Raw genomic sequence first — 27768 nt, forward strand, 5'->3', positions numbered from 1 at the left:
CCTGGGTTAAGAATTCTTCTGAAAGGAGAATCAGCCTCATTTGAAAGAGAGAAATATTTTCAGGATTCAGAAGTGGTGACAATCCTCCATGTCCATAGCCTATCTAACATGTTTTATGCCACCTCCCTTATCACACCTTTGACTGACCTCCTTTGCGAGCTGATTGAGTGTCTCCATGTCCTTGTGGTTGCTAATTTTTCAGTGCTCCAATAACTTCTCATTTTTCCTTTGCCCTGGGCCTTTTTTCTTGTTAGTTTTCTTCATCTAGAAGATGACCCTGCACTTCTCAAGTCAATCTAAGTCTCTAGGCTAACGTTCAGCACTGGCACAGACGTTTAGAGGCCATGATCAAACACCACATCCAACACCCCAACTTTTGGGGTTCCTACTGTTGCTAGAACATGCCTAGAGGGCCATGGTGGAGGGAAGACAATGACCAGTGCATTCTTACTAATGCATTCACTTTTGTCCCTAGGGTCCACAAGGAATTCCTGGTATAATGGGACCAAAGGGGGAGAAAGTAAGTATCTGTTTTATGGAGTTTGATGTATTTTTGATGGGGCAAGGAAAGAGATGGGAGAGGCTTGTGTTCACTTTTTTCCTTATCTGTTTAGTCAATTATGAGTTTTGTGGATGGTGGGATTTGATTTAATTTGAATGCAAAGCTGCGAATTGATGGAAGCTATAGTTTAAACAGTCATCTTTTAGTATTCACTTTCAGTCTTTAAATATTTTTTGTGTCTTCTTATGATAGCTACCTGTGTCTACAGTATGTGTTAAGAAAGCATCTCAGGTGCACACGTTAGTGATACTAATGATCCAATAGCCTTTGACAACTTTGTTCCTCTGGGAGGATGTGAGAAACAGTGTTAATTATATAGGTCAGCTCAGACATTAAAAATGGTCTGTTTTAAGCTATTGCTTCAGATCTGCAAAGCATTTGGTCCGTGATGATGCCTAAGGAGCCTCATACCTGAAGCTGGGCACGTACGTAAATGTTTTGCTATACAAAGGGTTGACTGTAAATTTAGCACTGAAAATGCAAGAAAGACCAAGGAGGGATGTTTGTTAGAATAATTCTCTTTTTACTTCTGGAAGCAAAGTTTTGAGCACAAATATATTCCCAATACGTGTGGTGCCTATGAGACTAACTTATTCCTTTCTCTGGCAGGGGGAAATTGGCAGACCAGGAAGAAAGGTATGAACAAAAGTGCTGCCTCAGACATCAGTCTAATACTTTATTCATAGCAGCTGTCAGAGAAGGTTGCAAATAAGAATTAGCTAATGTTGAATTTTTACCTCTATGTGTTGCTTCTCCTTCTATCCTGGATGGGTAGTAGGGAGCTTTGGGCACAAGGCTGGAAATATGGGCCCTCTAGCTTGGAGAGCTGTCCCAGCTGGTTTGAATTCAACAAATTCCCTCAGAAAGAGCGTGTGGCTCTGGCTGGACAAGTAAAGCAAAGTGGGAAATTACCTGAACTGTGTCACTGTGGATAGAGGCAGCAGTATGGGAGCTATCGTGGAAGATGTATCAAGAAAACAAAGCAAACCTAAACTTTTCACTGCTTCAGTTAAAACAAGACTCGGCCAAATAGCCCAGAAGGAGGAATATCCTTTAATGATTACACTCACAGAGTTTTGGCACCAGCATAATATGCTGACTGCAATCTTAGGCTTGGTGACATACGAGCCATGATATTGTCAAAAATATGTGCCCCTACATGTGATGAAACAGAATACGTTGTCTCAGTTGCTAAGTGCCTCCATTTAATGTAATTAACTTTAAAAGACAGAAATGCAGGATGAAATCAGAGATATGCAAAGGCTAGTCACTAACCAGGAAAAGAAGTACCCTTCTAATAATATACCAAGGATTTTAACACCCTTCTAATAATATACCCAGGATTTTAACACCAGCTACAAATTAGTAATTCAAATAAATATGAAACACATAAACAAAAGAAGTCTTTTTCTTTACTCTAAATTGTAAATGCTCTACAGTAAAAAAATAGATTGCTCATGTAAATTCAAGTGTTCAAAACAGTAATGTCTCAGAGAGAGTCACTCAACAATCTATAAGAGAGCGGAAAACTTAAACACAGTACATCAGTACTTACTCTTCTGACAAAAACTAATAGGTCCCAAAAAGAAGTTGTCCAGGTTGGAAATAAAAGAGTATAACTCCTGCTAAAAGCTGTCTGGTTCGTGAGAGGTCACTCTTAGACCCAAATGACATGGTGACATTTCTGAGATCATATTGCCAAGTGTTGTAAAGCAGTGGAATAGCACTAATCTGCAGCATTTTAGAACATACCCAGAGCAATTTACAGGCACTAATTAAAATAGATAAATAACCGTATATATGTAGTTATTGCTAGTCATATAGTAGCTAATAAACAGCAACTATAACTAGTAATATGAAAATGTTCAGAATAAGAATCGTAATAAATCAAAATAGGAATTTCTTAAAGATTTGGTTCTGTTCTTAATGTAAATTTGATTCATACTGATATAATTACAGACAGGTCTTTTTTATTTATATTGTATTATTAAATGGAAAGAGGATTTGTTATTGACACTGGGTTTTTAGGATGATTAATTTGACTGCATGTAGGTCTACTCTGTAGCTCATCTATTTATTTTAATCAGTATAACGTGCTATTTCTGTGAGCCCACACTTCCTCCAGTAGAATCATAGAATCATAGAATCACCAGGTTGGAAAGGACCTACTGGATCACCGAGTCCAAACTTTCCTATCAATCCCTAAATTATGCCCATCAGTACCTCATCCACCCGTCCCTTAAACACCTCCAGGGAAGGTGACTCAACCACCTCCCTGGGCAGCCTGTTCCAGTGCCCAATGACCCTTTCCATGAAATATTTTTTCCTGATGTCCAGTCTGAACCTCCCCTGGTGGAACTTGAGGCCATTCCCTCTTGTCCTGTCCCCTGTCACTTGGGAGAAAAGGCCAGCTCCCTCCTCTCCACAACCTCCTTTCAGGCAGTTATAGAGAGCAATAAGGTCTCCCCTCAGCCTCCTCTTCTCCAGGCTAAACAACCCCAGCTCTCTCAGCCACTCCTCGTAAGACTTGTTCTCCAGCCCCCTCACCAGTTCGTTGCTCTTCTCTGGACACGCTCCAGAGCCTCAACATCCTTCTTTTAGTGAGGGGCCCAGAACTGAACACAGGATTCAAGGTGTGGTCTCACCAGTGCCGAGTACAGAGAGCAAATAACCTCCCTGGACCTGCTGGTGACCCCATTTCTGATACAAGCCAAGATGCCGTTGGCCTTCTTGGCCACCTGTGCACATTGCTGGCTCATGTTCAGTCGGCTGTCAACCAGCACCCCCAGGTCCTTCTCCTCCAGGCAGCTTTCTATCCAGACTTCTCCTGGTCTGTAGCACTGCATAGGGTTGTTGTGCCCCAAGTGCAGGACCCGGCATTTGGCCTTGTTAAACCTCGTGCCATTGGTCTCAGCCAAGCAGCCCAGAATGTTCGGATCCCTTTGAAGAGCCTGCCTACCCTCCATCAGATCCACACCTCAACAGCAGCATCAACACAAACTGTATTATGAATATAACATAGTATTTTTTGTATTAAAAACATGATAAAGAAACATTTGCAGTTCTTTTCCTGAAAATACTTTATTCCTTCATATCTTGTGTCAGCAGTGGAGACTGGTGTGTAGGAATGATGTTACATGGATTGTTGTAATTGATGTTTTCTGTTCAAGGGTAGACCAGGTCCCCCAGGAGTTCCTGGAATGCCAGGACCAGTAGGATTGCCTGGACCTGCAGGGCCAAAGGTAAGACTAAAATTCACATGGGAACACCTGTTCAACAAAGATCTGAACATAACAGTTGTCTTGGAAAGTCTCTAAACCACTGTCTGCTGCAGTCTGAGAAGCTACATCAGTGCAAGGGCACTCTGTGCTTCCCCATTTCTTACAGTGCTCCGCAAAGACCTGCCCAGTCTAGGGTTAGGATACTGCACCTTCAGTACGGGCTATGTAGCACTTCTTATGCTGATTAAAATACATGAAAGGGAAACTGAAACTCAATCTAATGAATACTCATTGATAACCACTAGTGCCTCACAACTGCACAAATCAGTGTTTCAAAATTGACCATCATTTTTGTGACTGTTGTTTATGATGATCTCTTTGTCCTGAATGTGTGCTTCTTGGCCATGTAATTGTGTGCCCACGTGATCACAGGCAAAATACCAAGCTGGTGTCAGGGGAAATAGATTACAAGTGGTGTGGATTCCTGCTCTGCTTTTTGAGTTCATTCCCATACAAACAAACCTTTATTCCAGTGATTATTAATAACCAATGGAAGAAGAAGTGGCAGGACACATTTCACTGCTGCAGAGTGGTTGATTCATCAGCATTTATTATTAAAAAGATGAAGGACAGTCCTTTACTGAGTATTACTTTATGCAAAACGTGTACAGCTGTTCACAGGAGTCACAGTGTACAAAGTTTCTATGGTGACTTCTGAAATAACTTGCTTTTCTTCAGTCCAGTATGTATCAGGCAAAAGGACTGCACACGTTGTTTAATTTGAAGCTGCATTTTCCACTGAATCTTTGAATCAAGTGTAGTGGTAGATGACTTCTGAATTCAAATTGCATCTTGGAAGCAGAACCTCAGGTTCTTCACAGCTTTGTGAGATGAGTAAGAACATATTATAGTATGTGAGAATGTAACAAGCAACAAGGTACTAAAAAGGAACCAATGTTCTCTTTGAACTCTGAGATTAGAAATTATGTCCTCCCAAATGCGTTTTGGGACCAGTGAGGGCAGAAGGAAGGTCCAACTACGTGGTACCCTCAAAGCCTGAATACTGAGAGCTGAGCAGTCAGAAGACTCATTCACTTGGCCTTTTCCATATATATGCTCTAGTTTTATTTATGAATTATTACTAATTTTGATTTTATCTCCTCTTTGTCTATTGTTATGCTTTTTAATCACACTCCTAGAAGCACACCTCACATTGGGTAGTAGGATCGCAAGTACTGTTTGCTGTTTAATTCCCATTCTTCTGCTTTTGTTGTCTCCTCTGATATCTGTCTCCTCTGTTCTTTAGATGGGTTCCTACATTAATTTCTTCTTGTCTTTATAAATTTCTATTTCCTGCCTGTCAACGAATGCCATTTGATAAAAAGGCCATCGGATCTCTGTGCTCACTTCCACTGTCCGTGTCTCTCTTTCCTTTCTTTTCTTCTGATCTCTAATCTTCCCAGACTCCTTATATTCTTATTTACTATAGTCTTACACTGCATCATCTTCTTGCTGTAAATTTCCAGTAAGCTGTGGGGGGGTTCTCATTCCCATCTCTGTGCCTTCTATTTCTTGATTTCTCCGTTTATCTTCATTTCTTATATTTCTTCATTTCTCCTCATTACCTTTCTTCTCTTTCTTAGACATTCCCCCAATCCAATCCTTATTTCTCCTACTTTGTTTCTTCAAGTCTTTTCTGAACTTCTGCTGGGGCAGCAGCCAATGTGAAAATGCTCTCCACTACTAGGACAGTGAAAGACAAAGGAGAATGAGAGCCAACTGTATTCTGCTGGTAGGGCTGCTGCATGTCTGCAGGGACTCTTCTTTATTTCACCTTACATATAACTAGGGGACAGTAGCCAGAGAAGTTGTTGTAAAGCCTACTTACTTACTGGCGACACACCACTATAAAGCACAGAACTGTTATAAAAGTAGTCACTATGCCTCCCCAAGTCATAAAGGCTTGCAGCAAAATACCTTTCTTTTCTGAAACTCAGTGGAAGTGATGGTGAGTAGAAACGATGCACTTTTGTAGAATCATAGAATAGTTTGGGTTGGAAGGGACCTTAAAGATCATCTAGTTCCAACCCCCCTGCAATGGGAAGGGCCACCTCCCACTAGATCCGACTGCTCAAGGCCGCATCCAACCTGTTCCAGTGCCTCACCACTCTCATAGTGAAGAAATTCTTCCCAATGTCTAGACTAAATCTGCCTCTGTCCAGTTTATACCCATTCCCCCTCGTCACACAAGCCTTTATGAATAGCCCCTCTTCAGCTTTCCTGTAGGTCCCCTTCAGGTACTGGAAGGTCACTCTAAGGTCTCCCCAAAGCCTTCTCTTCTCCAGGCTGAACAACTCCAACTCTCTCAGCCTGTCTTTGTGTGAGATGTGCTCCAGCCCTCTGATCATCTTCATAGCCCTCCTCTGGACCCGTTCCAAAAGTTCCATATCCTTCTTATGCTGAGGATTCCAGAATGGTACACAATACTCCAGATGAGGTCTCACAAGAGAGGAATAGACCTCACATAGACCTGCTGGTCACTCTTCTTTTGATGCAGCCCAGGATATGGTTGGCCTTCTGGGCTGTAAGTGTGCATTGCTTGCTCATGTCGAGCTTCTCATCAACCAGCACCCTCAAGTCCTTCTCTGCAGGGCAGCTCTCAATCACATCGCCCCCCATCCTGTATTGAAATCAGGGATTGCCCCGACCCAGGTGTAGGACCTTGCACTTGGCCTTGTTGAACCTCATGAGGTTCACACAGCCCCACTTCTCCAGCCTATCCATATCCCTCTGGATGACGTCCTGTCCTTCCAGTGTGGCAACTGCACCACTCAGCTTGGTGTCATCTGCACACTTGCTGAGGGTGCACTCAGTCTCGCTGTCAACATCATTGATGAAGATATTAAACAGCACTGGTCCCAGTATGGATCCTTGAGGGGCACCACTTGTCATGGATCTTCATCTGGACTTCGAGCTGTTGACCACTATTCTCTGAATACAACCATCAAACCAATTTCTTATCCACGGAACAGTCCACCCATCAAATCCCTATCTCTCCAATTTGTTGGAAGGTGTTGTTGGGGACCGTGTCAAAGGCTTTACAGAAGTCCAGATAGATCACATCCATTTTTTTTCCTGTGAACACTGCTGTGGTTACCCCATCACAGAAAGCCACTAGGCTGGTCGTCGAGGACTTGCCCCTGGCAAAGCCATGCTGACTGCCACTAATCACGTCCCTGTCCTACCTGTGCTTCAGCATAGCTTCTAGGAGGATCTGTTCCGTGATCTTCCCAGGCAAGTAAATTCTTCATGCAGTAAAAGGATGCATTGATGCTGCTAATTTACTTGCATGTCCTTTAATAGCATCTGACAAAACTGAAGCACAAGTTACACACCCAAGACAATGAAGTAGAAGAATGAGAGAACATATGAGGCCTCAGGCAGAATACAATTGCAACATACACCTCTGCCTACAATGCTACACCAAGGTCAGGCTTATCTCAACTATGTGACATAAAACCTCAACTGCTAATTTATCAGACATTCAAAAATGACCTCATTAGAGAGCCACAAACAATAACTCTCTTTATTGACCCCTTTAGGGTGAAAAGGGAGAGTTGGGTGTGATGGGATTGCCAGGTACAAGAGGACCAATGGGCTCCAAGGTTTGTTAACAAAATGCTGCATTTTCAGACGTTGGTTTCTAACGCTCTGCTGACAGCTGCATCCCTCATTAATTTGCTGGAAAGAATTTATCAAGATATATCTGTTATAACACAGCGGAAAAGATATGCTCTCCTTCAAGCAAGATTATGTTGTCTGGTTGGGTTTGGCTGTGTTTTTGGCTTTTCATAAAAATGCTTTGGTAGAAATTATTGTAATGTAAACACTTATTTTAAAAGCAAAACCTATATAGAATTTCATCCCCCTAGAAAAACAGAGTTCATAAGTGTGTCTGCAACATTAACTTGTGTCCACCCACCTCATATCACTGTGGAGATCATTTTGGTCCTCTGCTAGAACTATGAATATGTATTGATAGTAAGCTACTAAGCACAGTTTGGTCTGGATGTTCTAATATCTGCACATTATTGCCTATAGCATAGCCTCAGTCTTTACAAATTTAGGCCACAGTATTTTAAAGTACTTGAAAAACAATATATAATTAGTTTATTCAAATGAAATACTGGAAAGAAGAACTAAGCACATTGTTTATTGTATGTTTCTTAAAAAGAAACTCAGTTTTATAGTAATCTTCACATTAGAAGACCACTTAAGTATAGTTTAAGGATGTTCCAAAGGGAGTAGGGGACCATAGAAAAGGAAGATCATTGCTAAAATTCTTCTAGATTATTAATTGTGGCATCCAAGACATCATTCACTTTCAGTTACATTTTATTTTATTTTTTTTTCAATTTTAAAAGCAATAACAAACCTGCTGGCTTACCTGGCTTTTTCACATTGGCTTTTGGGCTGAGTTGTCTTGCCTTTAATTCATATTCCATGGTTCTGTTTCAGTGCAATTTTAAAAGCTATAAATGTTTATTTGCATTTACAAGTTAATGCAATTAATTATTTGTGCTTTATTCTTTTTCTTCACTTTAAATCTGCAAGATGTGAATTTGCTTCTTGGATAATCTTGAAAGTGAGAAGCTTTAAAATATCTATCATTCCCTTTAGGGTTTTCCCGGCTCTAGAGGAGAAAAGGTCAGTGTAACAACAGAATCATTTATAATTTAGTAAATGGAAACAGTTGTGTAAAAAAAGGTAACTGTAGAAATAAGGCTGAATTTTGTTGGAGTGAAGTGTGAAGGTCCAGCTGAGAAATTAAAACAGGTATCAAGAAGAAACAGTCTTGTGGCTTGAGCTGGGATGCTAAAGAAGTGAGTTTTACACCCCGTCTTCTTGTGAACAAGTTACTACAGTGCACCTCACTACAGTTTCTCCACCTGTAGAATGGGTGGTAGTCCTTAGTTGTTAATCTGGTTTATTTAGGCTACATGCACTTTGGCACAGAGACAGGTTTTACTGAAAGACCATACAGTGGGACTGAACTTGGATGAAGCCAAAAGGGGGAGGGAAAATCGAGTTTGGAAGTATTATGTTCAGGGAAGTGTGTATTTAAAGTAATAATCCATGGAGAATGAGTCACTTTTCCCACAAACTTTGGTCTCGATTCTGTTATGATATCAATGAAAGTAATAAGGAAACATTGTAGGATATCTACCATATGGCTCTACAGATATTGCTGTACTCTGTGTGACTCCAAATAACGCCTTGTGTAGCAGAAATATTTTTTGATACCTTGTGAAGTGGTAGTAATTAAACTATTGTCGCCCTGTTATCTCTCTCCAGGGATCCAGAGGTGACAGGGGTGACAAAGGAGTCAAAGGAGACCAGGTAGTTTTCTTTTCCAGATGGCTGTGAGCTTTAGCTGAATGTGTACATGAGGACTAACATAACTTCTGATGACAAAAGAACAGGAGGTTATGGAGGAAGGGAGCCTGGAGGCATCTCCCTGGGAGGGCAAGGGTGGTGAGGCAAGGCAGTGGTCCTACCTGATGGGAGGGTGGTGGGACAGCCTCCATGTCCATGTTCCCCCCTAGCCCCAGCATGTTATGGAGAGACAAGGCACTGAGCGATTTCCCTGAAGGTAACCTCACTCTCTCCTGGCCTGTGTAGTCTTGACACAAGAGCTTGCCCAAACGGTTTTGGTTGGCAATATGGCAATGATGGAAGTAGGAGGGGAAAGTGAGGTTTGTGGCTTGTGGGTTAAGTAAGAAAGGAAAGTAAACTGCTTTTCATGTACATGAAGAAATGCCATTCCCAAATGCAGGCTTTGGGATTTGTCCAGGTAGCACGGTTTCTTGTAGACAAAAACACAAACAGAATGTTTTTGCCGGAGAGAGGAAGCAGGTGACAGAGGATCAGTTTACAGTAAAATTTCACTTTTCTCCACCTACTGCCTCACCTGCAGTGCTGAATCACAGCGAGGGGGTTTTAACCTATGTTAGTACACAGCATTTGTTTTTCTTCCTTCCAAGGAAGGTGCTGCTTTGCCAAAGAACACTCCACATCTTCTAATGCTTCTTCTCCCTTTACTTTATAGGGAGAAACGGGCTTCCCTGGAATGCTGGGACAAAAAGTAAGTGGGCATGATGTGGTGGGGAGTTCTGTTAAGTGTTGACATAAGAACAATGAATGGCCTGAAGGCCATGTTGGAAAGTATAAGGCCTTGAAGTTCTTGCTTGTCTCAATGGCCAACAATTCTTGAACTTTCTCAAATCCTTTAGGATTTTTACCTTAGGAGAAACCTCTGAGATTTTGCTGTTTGTTTTTGTTGTTTCTCTTTTTTTCCCCCAGAACATTGGTTTAGTCATGATCTTCCTGTTCAACATATTCAAACTCTTGATTGTAGTTTCATAACTGGTCTCATTGTTTGAATTTTATTCACTTGAAGCTGATAAATGTTTCCTTCCTGATACTCTGAATTGAAGTGGCACTGCTATAAACAGCAGGTGTAATCCTGACCAGTTTTGATATCATCATTATTCTGTACTTGAAAAACAATCATGATTCACATATTGTTTTATGGATAGAAGTCCCCAAGGAGGATAATTTTGTGACATAATCACATCTTATTCTGAACTTAGGATAAGGAAATACAGGTTGCTTCTAAAGAGGCTAGAAGATGAGTGAAATCACCTTCCTATACCTGAGTTTTTGTATTACACATGCGTCTTAACTGCAAAGCAGGGTATTGCCAAAAGGATCAGAGAGTTTTTCTTGCCTTGACCTCCCCAAGTCTCTGAGCATGTTTCTGATGTCTCCATTTGGCTTATTCTTTAGGAAAGGATTTTTCAGGGAAATTTGGCTAAATGGTGAGATATAATTGCCACTTGATGCTTGTTTTAAAATATTTTGTTATAATTTTGATGTTCTGACAAAAAATTGGTGGCAGCTTTACCTAGAGGAATTGTGTGAATTAGAGCACCATGCACCCACTGTCTTGTATAAAGCAAGTATAACCAGGGTAATGTGCATTTCTGTATTTATATCCTGCTTCTTTCCCTCCACATCCACCCAGGGAGAGATGGGCCCAAAGGGACAATCTGGAGTACCAGGACACAGAGGACCTATAGGAAGACCTGGAAAACGAGGCAAACAAGTAGGACTATGGTGTTTCCCCTTTGTGTGACTCCCAGTGTCTGTGTGGTCACGGTGTACAACCGTGCGGCCAGTGCTCTCATGGTACCATGCACGTTCTCACAGCCAGAGCAGATGGAAGCCCTGAAGCACCAACACACGTGCACAGGCTGTATAGGAGTTAAAGCCTCGGCTTTAAGGCTGGAGCCTTATCTGCAGCATTCAGCTCCCTGACCACACAGCACAGGGAAAGTTGTATTTTGCCTGGCTTTGTAACAAACTCATTGAATATAACTTAGGCAGACCGTGAATGCCCCCTTTGAATTGTAATCAATGCAGAGCTACAGTCCCAAAGCCACCGGATGGGTGTCTAGACAATTAGAGGAAGGTCCAAGTCTCAGACAGTTTGGGATGTTATACAGTGGGGCCTTACACTTTGTAGATCCCTAGCCCTGAGGCTGACTTAGGGAGCAGGCTGTGCAGTTTACAGGCAGTTTGGTAGGCTGCAATGGCAAAAGGGATATATCCAAAATTCAACACATTTCAGCTTGCCCAGGCACCATCCCTGCCCCCTAGTGAAAACAGATTCCTGGGATGAGCAAAGGAAGGTTTGTAGGGAATCACTGGCTTTCTAGGACTCTGGATGAGAGGAGGATAGCTGTGGATACTGCAAAAACCAGCCCTCCTCTCATCAGTTTCAGGCAGAGAGGCAACGTCAGCATCTTGCAAGGGGCATCCCATTGTCTGTCCATGAATTTCCTCCCTGGCTCACAAATGCAGTGAGTCACACCACTGCTAGCAAAAACCACTGCTAGTGTGCACTGGCAGCAGCCACCTGTACAGTAAGAACTGTAGGCTATAATGAATTAAACTGGTCTGTGGCAGTGAAAACCACTGGTCTATGCATTCAAACTTCAGTCCTGTAATATACTCCTGGTTTCTAGTAAATGCACTGAGTGCGAATCCAGTGTTCATTCAGGCTCTAATCTTGCTGCCAGGCCATTCTGGAGGATGCTTTCTGTCGATACTATCCGATTTGTTTGAGTCAGGCTTTGCCTGGCCCCAAGTATTGGTCAACACAGATCAGCTTGCGGAGCCACAAGGCCCTGGAGATGTTCGAGACACAGTGCAAAGAACCAAAGCACTAAACCAACCTCTCTGTTGTTCCCATTTCCTCTGTTAGCACTAAAACAAGATTGATTTATTAGACTGGATATTTATATGACAGTTCTTGCCACAGTGCTGCATGCCAGGCTCAGATTCATCTGCTCTGAAAAAGGTCAGGAAGGCACACAGTGGCCTTAAGGAATAGGAATCTTGAATGGAAGCCATTCAGGAATGGGATGGCTGACAAATGGTGTTTATTTAGATCTCAAAATAATTACGCTGATGTGACCAGTTTTCCAGACTTTCAGGTGAATTTTAAAGACCAGGGATTGTGTGTAAATTTGATACTGCCTCCTCTGTTATAACATTTTTCAAGGAGGAGGTAGCAATATTGGTCGGTCAGTCTGTCGGTCAGTCTGTCTATCTATCTATCTATCTATCTATCTATCTATCTATCTATCTATCTATCTATCTATCTTTTCAAGACACCAAATGGGCCTCTTTTGGGCCACCTTTCCTTCTTTATTTATTTTAAGCACTGATACTGAGGGAACAAATGAGACCAGTCCCTTTAGTGCTCTGAATTGCCACCTGCAGAGCCTGTCTCTTTCCACTGACAAGGTGAGAACCTGTTCTCACTAGACCAATGTGTTTTTAATGTAAATCTGCTCAGATACAGGAGCTTGTAGTGCAGTGTTTAATAGACTACAGCTGAAAGCACTTAATTTGCAATCTGGTAATGCCCAGTGTTGTAAACAAAGGCACATGCGTGCTTCACTGTTGGTCTGACACTGTCGTCTAATATCTGAAGTAAAAGAAACTCAATGTGGGGAGAAAGTAAAAGTTAGAATAGAATAACAGGTCACCAAATAAAGAAAATATATGTGATGTAAGTCTGCCAGATGAAGCATAAGAAATATTTTAAGGCAAAGAGAAGATACAGTGCCTGCAGACCAACTTGAACAGAGTGAACTCCTTACTTGACCTTAGACATTTTGTCACGTTACACAGCGTCTTAATCAAGAAGTGGCAACATAAGCCATGTCATAATTTAAGGCATCAGTCAGTGTGGCTATAAGAAACTGCAGACTGGCCCTACAGAAAATTGGGATTTTCAAGTCCAAGGCTCAGTACACAAACCTCTTTCTGGTGCCCTGAAAGTAATTTCAGCATTGATCTTCTGCAGGAAAATCAAGTTTCCTTCTGTAACTGATCCTGTTCCACGTCGTCTTTTCCAATCATTTGAAAAAAACTTGAGAGTGGCATTTTAAGGCTCTGTGGGTTTGGCTTCTGCCTTTAAGTGCTGTAGGTGTCTGGCTGTTCGTTCATCTGAGAGGATGATGTTTCCATCAACGTGGGGCCATTTCCTGTCTCTTGACCCAGCTGACATCCCTAGATAAAAACAGCTAAATTAGGAAGGTGTCACTTCCACTTCCATTTTAAGATAAGTCTTGATTATCTCACTGACTTCTTCACCTCTCCCCTGTTTTTGGCACAGACACTTACTAAAGGGTGGCCAGGAGATGGGAGTCACAACTCACAGCCTCAGAGCCCTCTGACCGAGACAGAACACTCAAAGCTTTGTAACTTGGGAATTGACCCAAAGGAGCAAGTTTAGGATTTCAATCTTGATAAGGAGGAATGACTTAGGGCTTTATATAGTGTTATTTTGAAAAATAAGAGAGGAATATAAATATTGTCCATGGGAAAAGCTTCCCTTTCTGTCATAGGTGCATGTAAAAGAAACAAGGCAAAAGTATTTAATATAAATTTCTGCTACTATTATTTAATCTATCTGTGCTAAACAAGAGAGCATTAAGCAATCATTCCTTCAAAACAGGAGGCATGAAAACAGCTCATTTTCAGGCAGTACATGTCCAACTGACACTGACTTGCTTCTATCAGATTGATGTTATGTTGGGAAAAGAGATTTCCCACAGACTTCTTTGGGGCTACAAAATTCTGGTCTGTTAGGTCTGTATTGCATAGTGTAAGAAGTAATTAGGGATCAGCAACGCTGACATTCACATAAATCCTGGAATATTTTGATGGCACAGAGCTTACCTAATAGGATTAAACAAAGCAAATATTCAATTAGTTCTTTATGGGCCATGGGAAAATCAGCCTTCCTCTGTTGAAATGGTACAAGTGACATTCAAATGTATCTATGGGATACAACATATTATATATAAAAAAAAATTATCATATATTATGATACATGCTTCAGTACTCTGAAATTAGACATGCAACCACTCATCATGCACCCATGAATGCCCATTAACCTGGAATTACACCATCTTCAAGGAATTAATTTCCTTTGTTATTAAAAGAAAGCTTATTAAAAGGAAGCTTACATAGTATATATCAATTTTTAGATGCTAAATAATGTATGCTGTTACATAAAACTCAAATCAGGTATTTAAACTTTAAGCTATGTAATACTGTTCTGAAATATAAAGCTGAGAAATCCAAGCCTTGGAGAATATACCACCAGGCAGATAACTATAGTTATTTTTAATAACTTTCACATATTAAATTATGGAGCAAAAATAGGAAGGTGCTGAACAGTTCTAGGATGAAAATTCCAAATGCCTAAGGGTACAGCTGCACAAACAAACTCCCATGAGGCAAATTAGGGCTGATTTTACAGAATATTAGCTATTGTATTGTAATTGCGTATAAGCTCATCTCCCATGAGTAATTTTCCAGCATTTTGACGGAGTGATAAGGTACCAGAAGGACACCATTTGTCAGCATGGTTGCCACACATTAGTTTGCACTTTGTAAAGCCAAACCCTTGCTTGCCTTGCAATGATGTGTTAACATAGCTATACTCATGGTGAAAGTCAACGAGATACAGGAGTCCAGACACCTAAAGTACTTTTGAAAACAGTGTAGACCTCAAAGTCATTAGAATGCTTCTGCACACTGAGACTGGGAAATGTCACTGTGGAAGCCATTGCCAACTCCTTAGTGAATTTTCTTTATTTTTCTCCACTGCGTATTAGTGCAGCAACTAAGGATCACCCATTAAAGCTCCACCAGCCCTTTCTTTCTGGGCTGCACCGAGTCCTAGAGAACCAACAGGCGTAAAAAAAGGTATCCTTAAAGAAAGATTATCAAATTATTGAAGTCAGATCGGGGCAATTCTTGACTCCACACAGAGCAGATCTCTGGGACTGCTTATATTTAGGAGCAGAAGTCCTGCCTGGACGTGCTTTTCTGCCTCCACATGGAAGAGGACAGCACCTCTTCCCTCGGGTGGTGACTATGAAGCTCATGCTGCATGTTTCTATTGGGAGATGTCTTGACATTCTTGAAAGGGAAACCAGTGCTGCCTGGTTGAGCTTGTGGTTCTTAGCTGTTCAACAAATAAATGGATGTGTCCTCTCTCCTAGGGTCTAAAGGGAGACATTGGACCTGCGGGTATCATGGGTCCACCTGGAAGGCCTGGTCCTTCCGGCCAGCCAGGGCCCCCTGGACCTTCAGGATCAGGTAAGCAGGAACTCATGTAATCTCCTAAACATTTTTCCTGCTTGGCAGTCCTTCCTGACATCACGTATGCCTACATAGGCCCCGTTAGAAAAAAGCCCTGCAGGGCTCCATTTGCTTCTTCACTGACAGCAAGGAGAGGATTTCTCCTGAAGGCAGGTTATGCCATCCTTGTCCATTATAAGGACTCTATGCCTTACTTTAAAGCCTACATTATGGCTTTTATGTTTCAATGAAAACTAAAAACATAGCCTATGTGGTTTCGGTGGGACTTTGATAGATAAGAGATGATGAAAAGCCATCAGGCATTCTTGGAGGGACTATTTAATCTCCATCACCAAAGGTCTGCTGCTTCTCCAGATATCCTCGCTTAAAAGACTGTGATTTCTAATCATCCAGGACATACTCACCCCACACAGCTCTGTAAAAGAAAAACGGATAAGTCTCAAGTCACAATGGCATTAAGGAAAGAGAGAGGAGAAGGGAAGAGATAGGAGTCAGAAGGGAAAAAGGGCATTGGAGAAAAAGTCTTTAATTAAATGCTGGAGATATATCCTAGCTGCAACTGCGCATGTTGTAGAAATAATGAGAAAAATCTTATAACTGATAATTATACAGCTTCAAAGTTATGCACACACATGAACTTCGGGCAGCTTGTGAGACCCAGCATAGAAATGAAGGACGATACAAGACCCACAAAATTCAGTGGCAGTGAACTCTCAGGTAGATTTTTCTCAACCCAGAAATGTGCTGAAGTATCTCAAAAGGAAAACAAAACAAGTTGGAAACTACTTCAGTTTGGAAACTTGCTTCAACTGGACAACAACTGCTTGTACTGCAGCCAATCTGTTCAATATCCTCTTCCATTTTGCTTTCCCTTTTTCTTCCCTTTCTTGCATCAGTGAGCGGGAGGTCTTGTCTTGTTGTGGTGTGGAAATGGTGCATCTGTGAAACTGGGGGCTGCTTCAAAATCTCCATATATCTCATATCTCCCATTATGAAATATCTTTGTCTTGAGTAAATTAGCCAGAAATATTCAGACGACAGAATTTTCACCATGCCAACAGGAAGGCAGCCAGAATCTTGAGATTATTTTGTAAAGGCTTCATTCCATCCACAGAAAGTTTATGTGCCAGGCTTGTTAATCTTTTTTCTCTAATGTATTAATTCTGATCCTGAAAGACCTTTCTACAATGATGTCACTGCTTCCAGTATGAACAAGTTGGCTCATAGTCTAATTTCTCAGAGTAGCACAACCTTGCCAAAGTTTGAAAGTCAAAAAGTAGTATTTTTTTTATTTGTAGCACTCTTTTTTTTCTAGTTCAGTTTTCCTGTACAGAAACCTCTGAAACAGCATTGCTCAAATGGTTGTACAAATGCACAAGTCCAGTGCATTGTGGATGTATACAGAGGCTGCCTCTACTAAGCTCAGTGCATAGGTGCTGTAGAGTGATCTGTGCGTTCATCATGTCCTGAATTGCTCTAACTTCAAACAGGTTGACTTTTGTTCTAAGCAAATAGTCTTCCTCTCTTTCTTTGTAAAGTTGGTAGAAAAAATTAAAAAGTCATCTGAAATAATATGACTGTGGTACAAACTCGGGCCTTTCTCCTGAAGTGATGGAATTGGTGGTTTCGGTAATCTTTCCCCTCAGTTCCAAGTGGGTTTGGTGGGAGATACGCATATCTGAAGACTTAGATAAATGCATTTATTCACCTGACCTGTCCTTTTTCCACTAAGGGTGCATTTGTGTTTTGTGTATTAACTTCATAACAAGGTAACCTGGTATTTTGCTTTCCTAGGGCAATTCGCAATAGGACCAAAAGGAGAAAGAGGACTTCCAGGGCCTCCAGGGAGATGTCTCTGCAGATCCCCACATCATGTGAATAATCCACCCTATGAAGAGCCTGTGTTTGGACACAGTTATCCGAAAGTCCCTGCGGTAAGCAAATTTTCTGGTAGAGCATGTAAGCAGTTCTTAAGTACTTCTATTGTAAGAGGTGTTGTACTCACTAATATTTTGGATTTAACAGGGAAGATGCCTGTATGTGGGAAATGTGTGATTTCCTCTATCTAAAACCTCTGAGATCCAGTTGGTGCAAAAGAGTTTGTTCTCATAACTAGTCCGAGAGTTGTGTGATTGAGGTGCTGAAATGCAGCTGTTTCAAACCATCGGTAACATAGCACGTGTTTAGAAACCTTTTTTCAAGCCTGAAGATGCTCTCTTCCATCTCCTACTGTACATATATTCTGTTCTTTTGATGTCAGTAAATTGAAATACATTTCAGATTGGTCAGTGAAGTATCTCTTTCTTGCTTATTTTTTTGTATCTTCTTCCTCAAAGATAGTGATTTCAGAACTGAATATTGGAGTCAAGCATTTCACGTATATGATAGAACTGTATACCAAAGCACAGGTCCTCTATCACAGACCAAAAAGGAGTCTCTATACACCGTGGGAATGAGATTTCTGAGCTCCTGTCTGTAGAGATACACATTATATAGCTAATTTCAATCTCTAGCCTTCTTGATTGCATTTTTACAAGCAAATTGGACAAAGTACTTTGAGGGACAAGTCACTGGTGGAAAGTGAGCTAGCAATCTTTCATCTCTGATTTCTTTGGGCTTTGAAGATTATTTTGTGCATTGTAGCACTTAATTAGCAAGAAAATGCTACCTTGCTGCTAAGCTGCATAGCTCAGTCACTCAACTCATGCAAGTGGATATTGCACAATGTCTGGCTGTCTCTGGTTGACAATAAGCAGCAATTAGCTTTGTTAGCTTTCCCATCTGTCACATTGTCAGAAAGCTGTTACAGTGTGAAAAGGACATACTCACAACACCGTCCATTAAAATGGGTCATTGAACTCAATCTTTTGCATGAGCGTGCTGCAAGTCTTGTCAGCGCCTCCCTAGTCCCTGTCTGTGCTGCATTACAAAAAGGCCCCTTTCTTTTTAAATCATAATGGTTAAAGAACAAAATGCATGAAATAAAGGTGCACATTACATCATGCAGCATGCTGTTGCAAAAAAACTACCATATACTTCACAGGATGGAGAAGTCATAGGAAAAGGTATAAGGCTTGCAGTATGCTGTGTATGTCGGTCTTATCACCCTATTTCTCTGTCAGGCTCAGTTTCATATTAGATCTTAAAAGACGGTAATAAGAGTGTACCTACCTAATATATAAGTACCCTACACAACTCAATAAACTATCATTTGATGATGATCAAGTGCCGTTTTGTCCTCAGAAATGAGGGGTGGCAAAGAAGAAAGCCTGAGCTCTGAAAGTGCAGCACTCGCAGAGCAGCCCCATTTGCCAGCCCCAGTTGTTTTACTCCCTCAAATACCAAGAGCAGGAGCTGAAACATTGCTATTATTTATTCTGTTTAGATCCCCACGTGGCAGCTTTGAAGCCTGCCATGTACAACTTGAAAACTATTGTCAGGGCTTCTATAGCTGCATGGAAAAGACCCAGGGAAAGCGCTCTGTGGCTCCAGTGCCAGTGTCACACAGTTTTCCAAAGCAGCATCCTACCGCAGCACATCCCCAGCACAGTCTCTCACTTGCCTATCAGGACTGCCAGAGGAGGGAAGAGGCTAGGAAATAAAGAGCTGTTTTTCTGTTGCTGGCTAAGATTCATCCAGGGTTTTAAGTCTTTTGCAATTTCAAAGGCCAATATCTGTAGCAGAGAGGGTTTCGGAGTGCACAGATCTGCTATTGATTTCAAGAGAAATTAGAGCTCTGGGACTGGGACTTCAGATCCTGAACGCAATTAAAGAATTCATTCTTTGCTGGCTTTCTATTTCTTTGCTTCCTTTCATTCAAGCTGAAGGCATTTTTATTCAGTGCTTCTTTAATGAAATTGACCTTTGTCAGGGCCTGTGGGAATATTCTGACATGTAAAAATTTCAGGGCAATTTGTTTTAAAAAGAGCCAATTCTGTTTATGCTGGTGGGAATCAGGCTCATCCCTAAACTCATTTTACTCAGAAGCATTCCATTTGCTTTTTCTCAATTTAAAATTGGTTTGAATCTTTCTAAAATTAGCTTGATTAAGCAGCTGAAGGAAGAAGTTATTTCCTAATACCCCTTACAGCCAATTTCAGTGACTGAGATACTGAAAAAATGGGTAAGAGAGCAGCTCATACTGCTTTTGCCATTTTTAACTGATTTTTTCTGTTTAATTGAAGACTTGGCTTTAGACTAAAGTATATACATGCAAAGAAGCATACATTTCACTGTCAATTGAATCCAAACAAAGTACAAAGTAGTAAAAGCTAAGTAAATGCTGCATTGAGTAACGCATTATTTATTTTGTAGCGATGAGCATGCCTTAAAAAAAATGTAGATGTACCCACAACAAGCACTTATGCCCATATAGATTTAGCAATTGTTCCAGCATCTATTCTTTTGAGAATCTGAATTTTTTTCCTCAGGAATAATTATGCATAAGTATTTGCATGATTACCTCTGGATGGTCATTTTGAAACAGGGGCCATTGGAGACTTGGAGAGGCTCAAGAAAGACCATTCTTCTTTGGAAATTGTGTCTCTTTTCATAAGTTGCAAAGGAGTCTCTTATGGTTTGTCAGTCTGTGGGTGTAAGTTCTCACCCAGGACTGAAATACTGTTCTGTTTCTGAGAACAACAAAACCATTATTCCATGCAAGTATTTACTTATTTGCAGATACATACGTGACAATTCAAAATCCTTCTTGAGAGGGTTACCGCTCACCTCTTTTTCTATGCTCCAGATTTTTGTGGTGAATAATCAAGAAGAATTGGACCGGTTAAACACTGAAAATGCCTTAGCTTTCAGAAGAGATCAGAGATCTTTGTATTTCAAGGATACCTTTGGATGGCTCCCAATCCAGGTGAAAATATGACTGTGGTCTCTGAAAACTTGTGAGTGTATGTTTCATTTTTAAATACAGAACATACTTCTGTACTTAAGGTGTCATACAGAATCAATGAAGCAAATGGAGGAAACGTTCTTTTTTGAGCACTGCCACAACTGTATGTAATTCTCTGATTTTTGTTCACAGGAGTCTTAATTACCGAGGCATTAACTTGTCAGGGTCACAGGCTTTGCCAGCCTTCCAGTGAACCAGGCTCCACTGGTGAAAAAAGTGGGTCTGAGTTTGGTGAACTACAATAGTAAAGAGCATGTTTTATTTAATATGAAATAAGGCAAAACTTACCAGGGTAAAAAGTTGTGGGAAAACACAAACCCTGCAAACCAAAACCATGTATTTTCTCATTGTTTCAAGCAGTAAAACAAAGTCCTGCTGAAATCAACAGCAGGATCCCTCTTGTGTCCACTGGACTTCGAATCAGATTCTGCATAAACCCTGTGAACTACCGAGTAGAAGGATATGAAAACCCAGTTGCAGGATCTGCCTCCGACAACCCTCTGCCTCTGCTTGCTAGCCAGGCTGCTCACGGTCCGAGTCAGTAACTGCTGTGTGTTTCTTTGGCCAGCTCACTCCTTTCTATCCTGTGGATTACCCCTTCAAGGATGGTGGTACCTGTGGAGATGGGATCGTACAGGATGGGGAAGAGTGCGACGATGGCAATGCAATTGTGACTGATGGCTGTATAAGTAAGTTACAGCGCATCAAAGGTGGCCTTGTTCTAGTAGGGAAGGTGCAGTAGGTGTTTCTGCAGGCTATCCCACTATGGAAATCATGCAAACATGTCACTTGGGGGAGCTTGTGTGGTTTGTGGATAGAATGCAGGCATGGGGAGAGGGAGGCACAATGGCCACAGTGTAAAAACTGATATCCTTCATACATGTGGATGCTACACACCAGCGTAAGACAAAGGTGATGCCAAGTACTTCTCATGCCTTCTCACTGAGGACCAAGTATTTCACTGAGCAGAGGTGTCTGCAGTCAGAGCAAAACCACTGCATTTCAGGGGCCAAGTCCAGCAGTTGGTTTACATACACGTATTCCTTACAGGCTGCCAGCTTTCTGGCCAAGAGATGTAGCATACCTTTGCAGCACACCACAAAACCCCTTAGGACAGACGCTGGTGCTGGCTGTTTCTAATAGTAAGCCACATCCTGGGCCCGGTAAAACCACTTTGGATTTTGTTATTCGCCTTCTTACGGAAGGTGTCAGCCCATTACCTTCACTATTAGGTTTATAAAACATTTGATTCCTGTCTAGCCAATCTTCCTTTCGTTTTCCTGGTTGCGGATACCAAAGAACCTACAAGCATACAAGCAGCTGTGGCAGCCTCCACTTCTACCTTTCATCTGCTTTTACACCTTGATTCCTTCTTCAGAGTGCAGCACTTTACACCACCTACCGCTGATACACACCAGGTTTGGTACTTTGTCCGTTATAGTGAAGGGATACTTGTTCATATTTCAGAACAAGTATCAGCCAACATTTGCCAAATTGCAAAGATGCAATCTTTCTTTGTCATTTGTATAGCCTTACATTTTTTAGCCAAAGCAAATTAAGTGCATACAGCCACACTACGTGAGTTTGTCCATCCACCTGTCCTTCACCACCATTCGCCTTTTAACGTAGGACACCAAGTTAACTTCTCACAACAGCAGGGAAGAGATTTCAAAGGCACTTCAGTTGCAACGGGTATAGAGATACAAATAAATGTATGCTGCTCTAAGCTTGCCTGACTGCAGAGTGATCCAGTGAGAGAGCATGAGCTCTCCAGGCTGCAAGCACAAGAAAATTATCTAATTAGAATTTGCAATCAACCTTGGGGAACAAGCATGCAGGAAAATAATGTTCATTAGTTCTAGCGCCTGCAAAATTGTACATTGTTTAGCTGGAAGCACATTGTGTTACTGCGTGCAGGACACTGGGCAAAGCTTTAGGTCAGTTGAGGGTTTGCATAACAGAGGCTTCTGACACTGATGTGACCCAAAGAGTTACCAGTGAGTTACTCGGAAATGAGCACATTTGTCACTATTCTGCTCTGAACCAAAAGAAAAAGGTTAACCAAATGTTAAGTGGATTTAATTGTAAAATAGGCTTATTATTCTCAGAAGTATCAGTTTCTAACAAACAGGTGCTTGATGCAATTAATTAATCATTCCTGCTTGTAAATAGGCAACTCTAACTTTTATAAACTCCCTATTCTTGTGTCTTTTAAATTCATTGCTTAATAGTGTCTCCAAGATGTCAGAGGGATTTTAGCCAAATTAATTTGTTCAAGTTATAAAGATATACTCAAAAAGTTGAAGACATCAAAAGCAAAGTCCAGTTACTAAAATAGCAAACAAACCCATAAATCACTGCAGCCTACATGGCAGTCACCATGAAAAAATGTGACAAGGCCCACTCACATTCAAGTCCCTACAAGTCAGCAGTGGGAAAAAACACCTTTTTGGCAACCATTACATGCTTTTTTTTGATGGACAGGCAATAGGTTCACGTAATTATGCTCCTACTTAGGAACTCACTTGCAGTAGACATACATAGATGCTGTGCAATACTAAGTGAAGGTCTCAGTTGGAATTTTCAGACCACTTAATGACCTCAAAGTGTTTGGGTTTTTTTTAAATGTGACCTCCCCAGATCATTTAAGTTAACTGTATTTCATGCTTCTTTTAATTTGTTTTGAGAGTAGTTATCTAGAGTAATAATAATAATTGGAATCAATGCTGTTGTAGTTAGTGTTTCAACAGTAATTATTTTTATTACTTATCCATTCTTTCCCTTGATCATTGAAATTAGGTTTATAAAAGCCTGTTCTTTGCAGTGAAGAATATTACCCCTCCTAACACAGTCGTTATAGGATGCCCTCCCCAAAATGCCTTGCTTTATAGTTTACCCTTAAAAATCTAGTTTCACTTACCTTACCTGCCTCTTTTACAAACAAATGCCTTGAAGACATTTCTGTGTTTTTCACCAGGATGCCACCGTGCTTACTGTGGAGATGGCTACAGACAGGAGGGAGTTGAAGACTGCGATGGGAAGGATTTTGGATATTTGACATGTAAAACATACCTCCCAGGGTATGTATGAGCTGTCTTCACTTTGGTTTAGGGTTGGGGGTTAGGGTTTGGGTTTTTTTTCTTTTTTCTCTTTACAAGCTTTAAGCCAGAAAAGTGTTACCCAGTTAAACCTTGTTCCACTGGGACCACTGCAAGTAGTGAGAGTGAAAGAGTCTATCCAATTATTTCTGCATATAATTGATTTTAAGGGCTAAATCTCATTTCTAAGTCATAAGCACAGGCCTCTCTTCTGTAGGAAAATAAAGAAGATCATACAGGCATATGTTTACCTCTCGCTTGCAAAGAATTCCTCATTTGGTAACATTATAATTGCATTAATGTTCACCCATAACATACAAAGAGTAGGAAAGACCATGAGGAGAGGATAACACCGAAGGAAAAAAAAAAAACAACCAACCACAAAACCTCCTGTTACTCTCACCGTTCATGGATACTCTAGAGGTATCGTTGTTTCTGAATCAACCAGTCATCCACTAGCCTTTCCAAAGATCAACAAATTCACTCAACAGCAGATGCAAAGCCATGCATCTGCCTGGCAATGTCATTCATTTAAAACATCTGCTTATTGTTGACTTGTTCTCTTTGCCTTTTTTAAGCAGCTTCCTCTGGTCAGCATTTTTCCTCCATCAGCAGTACCTCTATTTAACTGTCAAGTATTGTTACTGGCTAACAGGAAACATTTAATTTGCAAATGAAATTATACGCAGAACCATCATCATTCTTGGAAGAATAACATGCTAATTGACAGGAATAAGAAGCCACAGGATGTCTTTATAAGTCAAGTGCTGTGCTAATCCTTTCACTGTGATTGTTGGAGTGCTCCCGGTGTAAAAGATTACTAAAATCAAGACCAGCAAACCTGACAACCAGAAACATTTTACAGAGGTTTCATATTCAGGCAGTGTGAAGATGTTTTGTACTGTGAAAACTCTTCCCTTTTAAGAGTTTGAAATTTGATGCCAAAAATAGCACAACAAAAGCTTGAGAAATTTTTATAAATTTAATTTCCATATATAATCAAGTTGTGAAGAGCAACTGAAATCCTTTATTTTTGTGTGTGCAATCTGCAGATTATCTGCTAGACTAAAGAAAAAGCTGTGACAGATCAGTGAAATGGGATGAGTATGTGAGCATGGCACTCCCACAGGAGTTTCATCTCAAAGCACTCTCTCCTCCAAGAGTTCTGCTATGACTGCTTTTCCCATTTTCTACTCTTTCCCCTGCCCAAATCCCTCCTGATATTTCACACGACTTCACTTCAGATTTTATGTTGGTTTTCTGAGAGTGGATTACCCAAAGGCATAATTTTAAACACTTGCTTAATGGCTGCTTAATCCACTGTTTATTGGATGGATGGGTTGTATATTTAGACAGATGGTAGCAGTAAAAACTTACTCAAAATTATTTTATTTGTTAATATCTCTGGTAGGGTTTTCAGTAGGTAGAGTCACTGCAGCTCAATTCCAGTCAGTAGAAACACAAAACCCACTGGTTTTCCGTATTTTGCAAGGATCCTTCCATTTGCTTTTTTTATTGCAATGGTGGGCATGTGTCACTATTGTTATTTCAAGTACATGAAAAATAAGTTAAAGGACAGGCATAGTCATGCCTACTGGAGCTATTTGGAGTAACTGGAAAAACACTTAACTCAGAGCCTCAGATGTTTCGTTACACAGCTCCCATGGGTGAGCGCCAAGGCCTCCCATATCCACTCCCACCTAACGCTCAAGTCCCACTGTCAATGAGGATTTTCTTTTTTTAGTTGACATTGCTGAGAATTAAGTCTTCACTCATAGGTTCACCTGGAATCTTATTTTCCTGGCAAGGGTGAGCACAATGGAGCGGGGAAATGCCCTCTTATTTTGGTTGCCATATGTCACTGCGTGTGGCATTTTCTGATGTTCATTATAGCATACTTGGAATCTGAGATATTCTCTTATTTTAGGTCTTACGGAAAATTACGATGCACTTCTTACTGCTACATTGACTCTACAGAGTGTCGATACTTCACATGAGGGAAGCGGAGGTGGGTGACAACCCACGCGTAGCGGGGTGCTGGGTGCTACACTATCATCTATCCCAGAAGGACTGGGACAAAAAAAAACCCAAACACCTCTGTGTGAGAACAAACCATGCTGCTGATGGCCACTTTGAGATGTTTTTCTGTTTCTTTTTAATTTATGTCAGATTGGGAAAAAATAGGACCACTGCATCCTGTCTTAATAAAGAAATGACAATGTTTGCCAGTAAGACTTTCACATGGCTGTGGATGGGAACTTGCTCTCCATTACAAATGTGACACAAAGCTACTGGCAACTGCATTTCACTAACCAGGAATATTGTGTAACAATTACCTCGACTTAGGACTGTTGAACCTACGTGTAAGCTCTTCAGGGGGGTTGTCTTTAAACCTTCTTGGCATAAACACAAAGCATATCTTGGATGCGGTGTTTATAGAGACTTGCTCTTTTACTATAACGTGAACTTTGCAAGTGTTGTATCCACACAAGTGATGAGTTCAGTGGCATAAAGGTTAACTGTACACCTTTGTGGGTCAAAGGAGCAGAGGCCTCTCAGTAAGTGCTGATTGGCAAATCAGCCAAAAAAGCTGGTGAACTTCATCTTTGTGCTATGACACTTGGCTGTGTGTGTTGATTTGCATGCACAGAAACTCAAGCAGTCATAGGAGGCCTGAAACTGCAGATCACGAAGGCCAAACTGGACAAATAAACTGTGAAATAGCCAAGGACCTCTTTCCCAGGAGGAAATCAGATGAGAAGGGAAGATAAAGAAGGAACGTTTTTCCATAGTTTTCACCTCTGTCGAGCTGCCTGGGCTCTGTGTGACCCCAAAGGGGCTGGGACAGCATCAGTTACCTGCCTGAAGCCACAGCATGACCACATACAAATTGCCTTTAATCTGGTTTCTACACTGGAGGGTCTTTCAATTTTCCTTCCCTTGTCCACCTGAACTTCATCATTCGGTTACCGGTTATATCCTGTCTTTTCTTTCCCTCTCTCCTGCTCGCTGTTTTCACTGTCATGTCTGGGGTACCCCCAAGTGTACATTCTTACTTTTGTATTGCTGTAAATCAGATCTTGGAGTATGAGTTCATGGATGCTCATTCATGCTGTGTAATGTACATGTATTTTTGTTTTTCAGAAATTTTGTTCAACTATATTAGTTTTGATAGGAGTCAAGGTGATTATATACTTATTTATGAACAGGCATTAAAGAACATATTTAACATGGGAAGCTTATTAAATGTTATGTGAAAAAGAGTCTATGACAGAAGAAAATGAAAAAAAAAGAGTGTTCAGATATCAGGACTGAGAGCCTCAAACCAAGGCATTATTTTCCTACAAGACACTCCTTTCTGCTTCATAATAAATGCTGTACACAACTGTTTGAAATGTGAGTAATCTGTACCAGTGACAGCACTGCAACAGCTGCACTTACACTGGTACTTCTGTAAAGGTTAAATAAAGGTGGATGTTATATTATAAAGATAATGCACTAAAGCAATCAAGAAATGCATAAAACTTTTACTCCCTGCATAGAAGAATAACTCTGCATGTCCAAAGTGGTACTGGAAATCACCAATTAAAAAAAAAAACAAAAAAAAAAACCAGAAAAAAACCCTAATTGGTGTACTCTTTGCGGCTATCGCTTACTCAGGCTCTTTATGCTGCTGTGAAGTCAAGCCACCATCATTTGTACCCCAGTTCAGTAGTTCAAATTTTTTCTTCTTGTTGCTTTCTTATTTTTAAACAGAGGTCTTAATAAAGGTCAGGGAACCACTGGAGCAAGTAATTTGCCATAAACTCACAGCTGCCTTTTATTTTCCTGTGCTTGTGCAAGTGGTGGGTTCCAGGAGAATCACAGCACACAGGAGCCTCCTGGCAGGAGGCTTACAAGTACAGCCACATCCCTGGCACCACATCCTGCTGGACAACCCTCCACCTTAACCTCTGGCAGCATCTGCCAAGTGTTTCTGTCCTGGACTTGGAGAGACTTATTCTGAACTCATCACTTTCTCCAAGGAGTTCATCTCTACCCCCGCAAAAGGCTGCAGTTGTTGAGAAATCTGGTAATTCCGGTGGCCTTTCACCTTCAGTTTTAAGTCACATAGTTTTTAAAAGGTCCTATCTCCAAAGGACATTGAAGTTGCAAAGCAAAATGCATGGACAGTAGGAAATGAAAATAGGAGATGTGATTGTGCAGGTAAAATTGTATTGTGCTGCACAT

The 27768-nt window shown here is 41.0% G+C and overlaps 1 protein-coding gene across 4 annotated transcripts in view; it reads left to right on the top strand.

The window, feature by feature from the left end:
* The window catches only part of COLQ (collagen like tail subunit of asymmetric acetylcholinesterase), a 46157-nt gene extending 19009 nt beyond the window's left edge, over positions 1-27148 (top strand). Inside the window, exons 4-17 of one of the 4 annotated variants that reach the window (XM_054060424.1) lie at positions 476-520; positions 1172-1198; positions 3733-3804; positions 7386-7448; positions 8464-8490; positions 9139-9183; positions 9893-9928; positions 10871-10951; positions 15435-15531; positions 17329-17468; positions 20282-20401; positions 21009-21129; positions 23418-23520; positions 25466-27148. In XM_054060424.1, the coding sequence (XP_053916399.1) occupies positions 476-520; positions 1172-1198; positions 3733-3804; positions 7386-7448; positions 8464-8490; positions 9139-9183; positions 9893-9928; positions 10871-10951; positions 15435-15531; positions 17329-17468; positions 20282-20401; positions 21009-21129; positions 23418-23520; positions 25466-25535 (1047 nt within the window). In that variant the 3' untranslated portion in view covers positions 25536-27148. The remainder of the gene's footprint in view (positions 1-475; positions 521-1171; positions 1199-3732; positions 3805-7385; positions 7449-8463; positions 8491-9138; positions 9184-9892; positions 9929-10870; positions 10952-15434; positions 15532-17328; positions 17469-20281; positions 20402-21008; positions 21130-23417; positions 23521-25465) is intronic. The other 3 variants (XM_054060425.1, XM_054060426.1, XM_054060427.1) reach the window with 3 other exon arrangements.
* Positions 27149-27768: the final 620 nt, after the last annotated feature.

The sequence above is a fragment of the Cuculus canorus genome, chromosome 2, assembly GCF_017976375.1.
Source record: "Cuculus canorus isolate bCucCan1 chromosome 2, bCucCan1.pri, whole genome shotgun sequence".
Taxonomy (NCBI): Eukaryota; Metazoa; Chordata; class Aves; order Cuculiformes; family Cuculidae; genus Cuculus; species Cuculus canorus.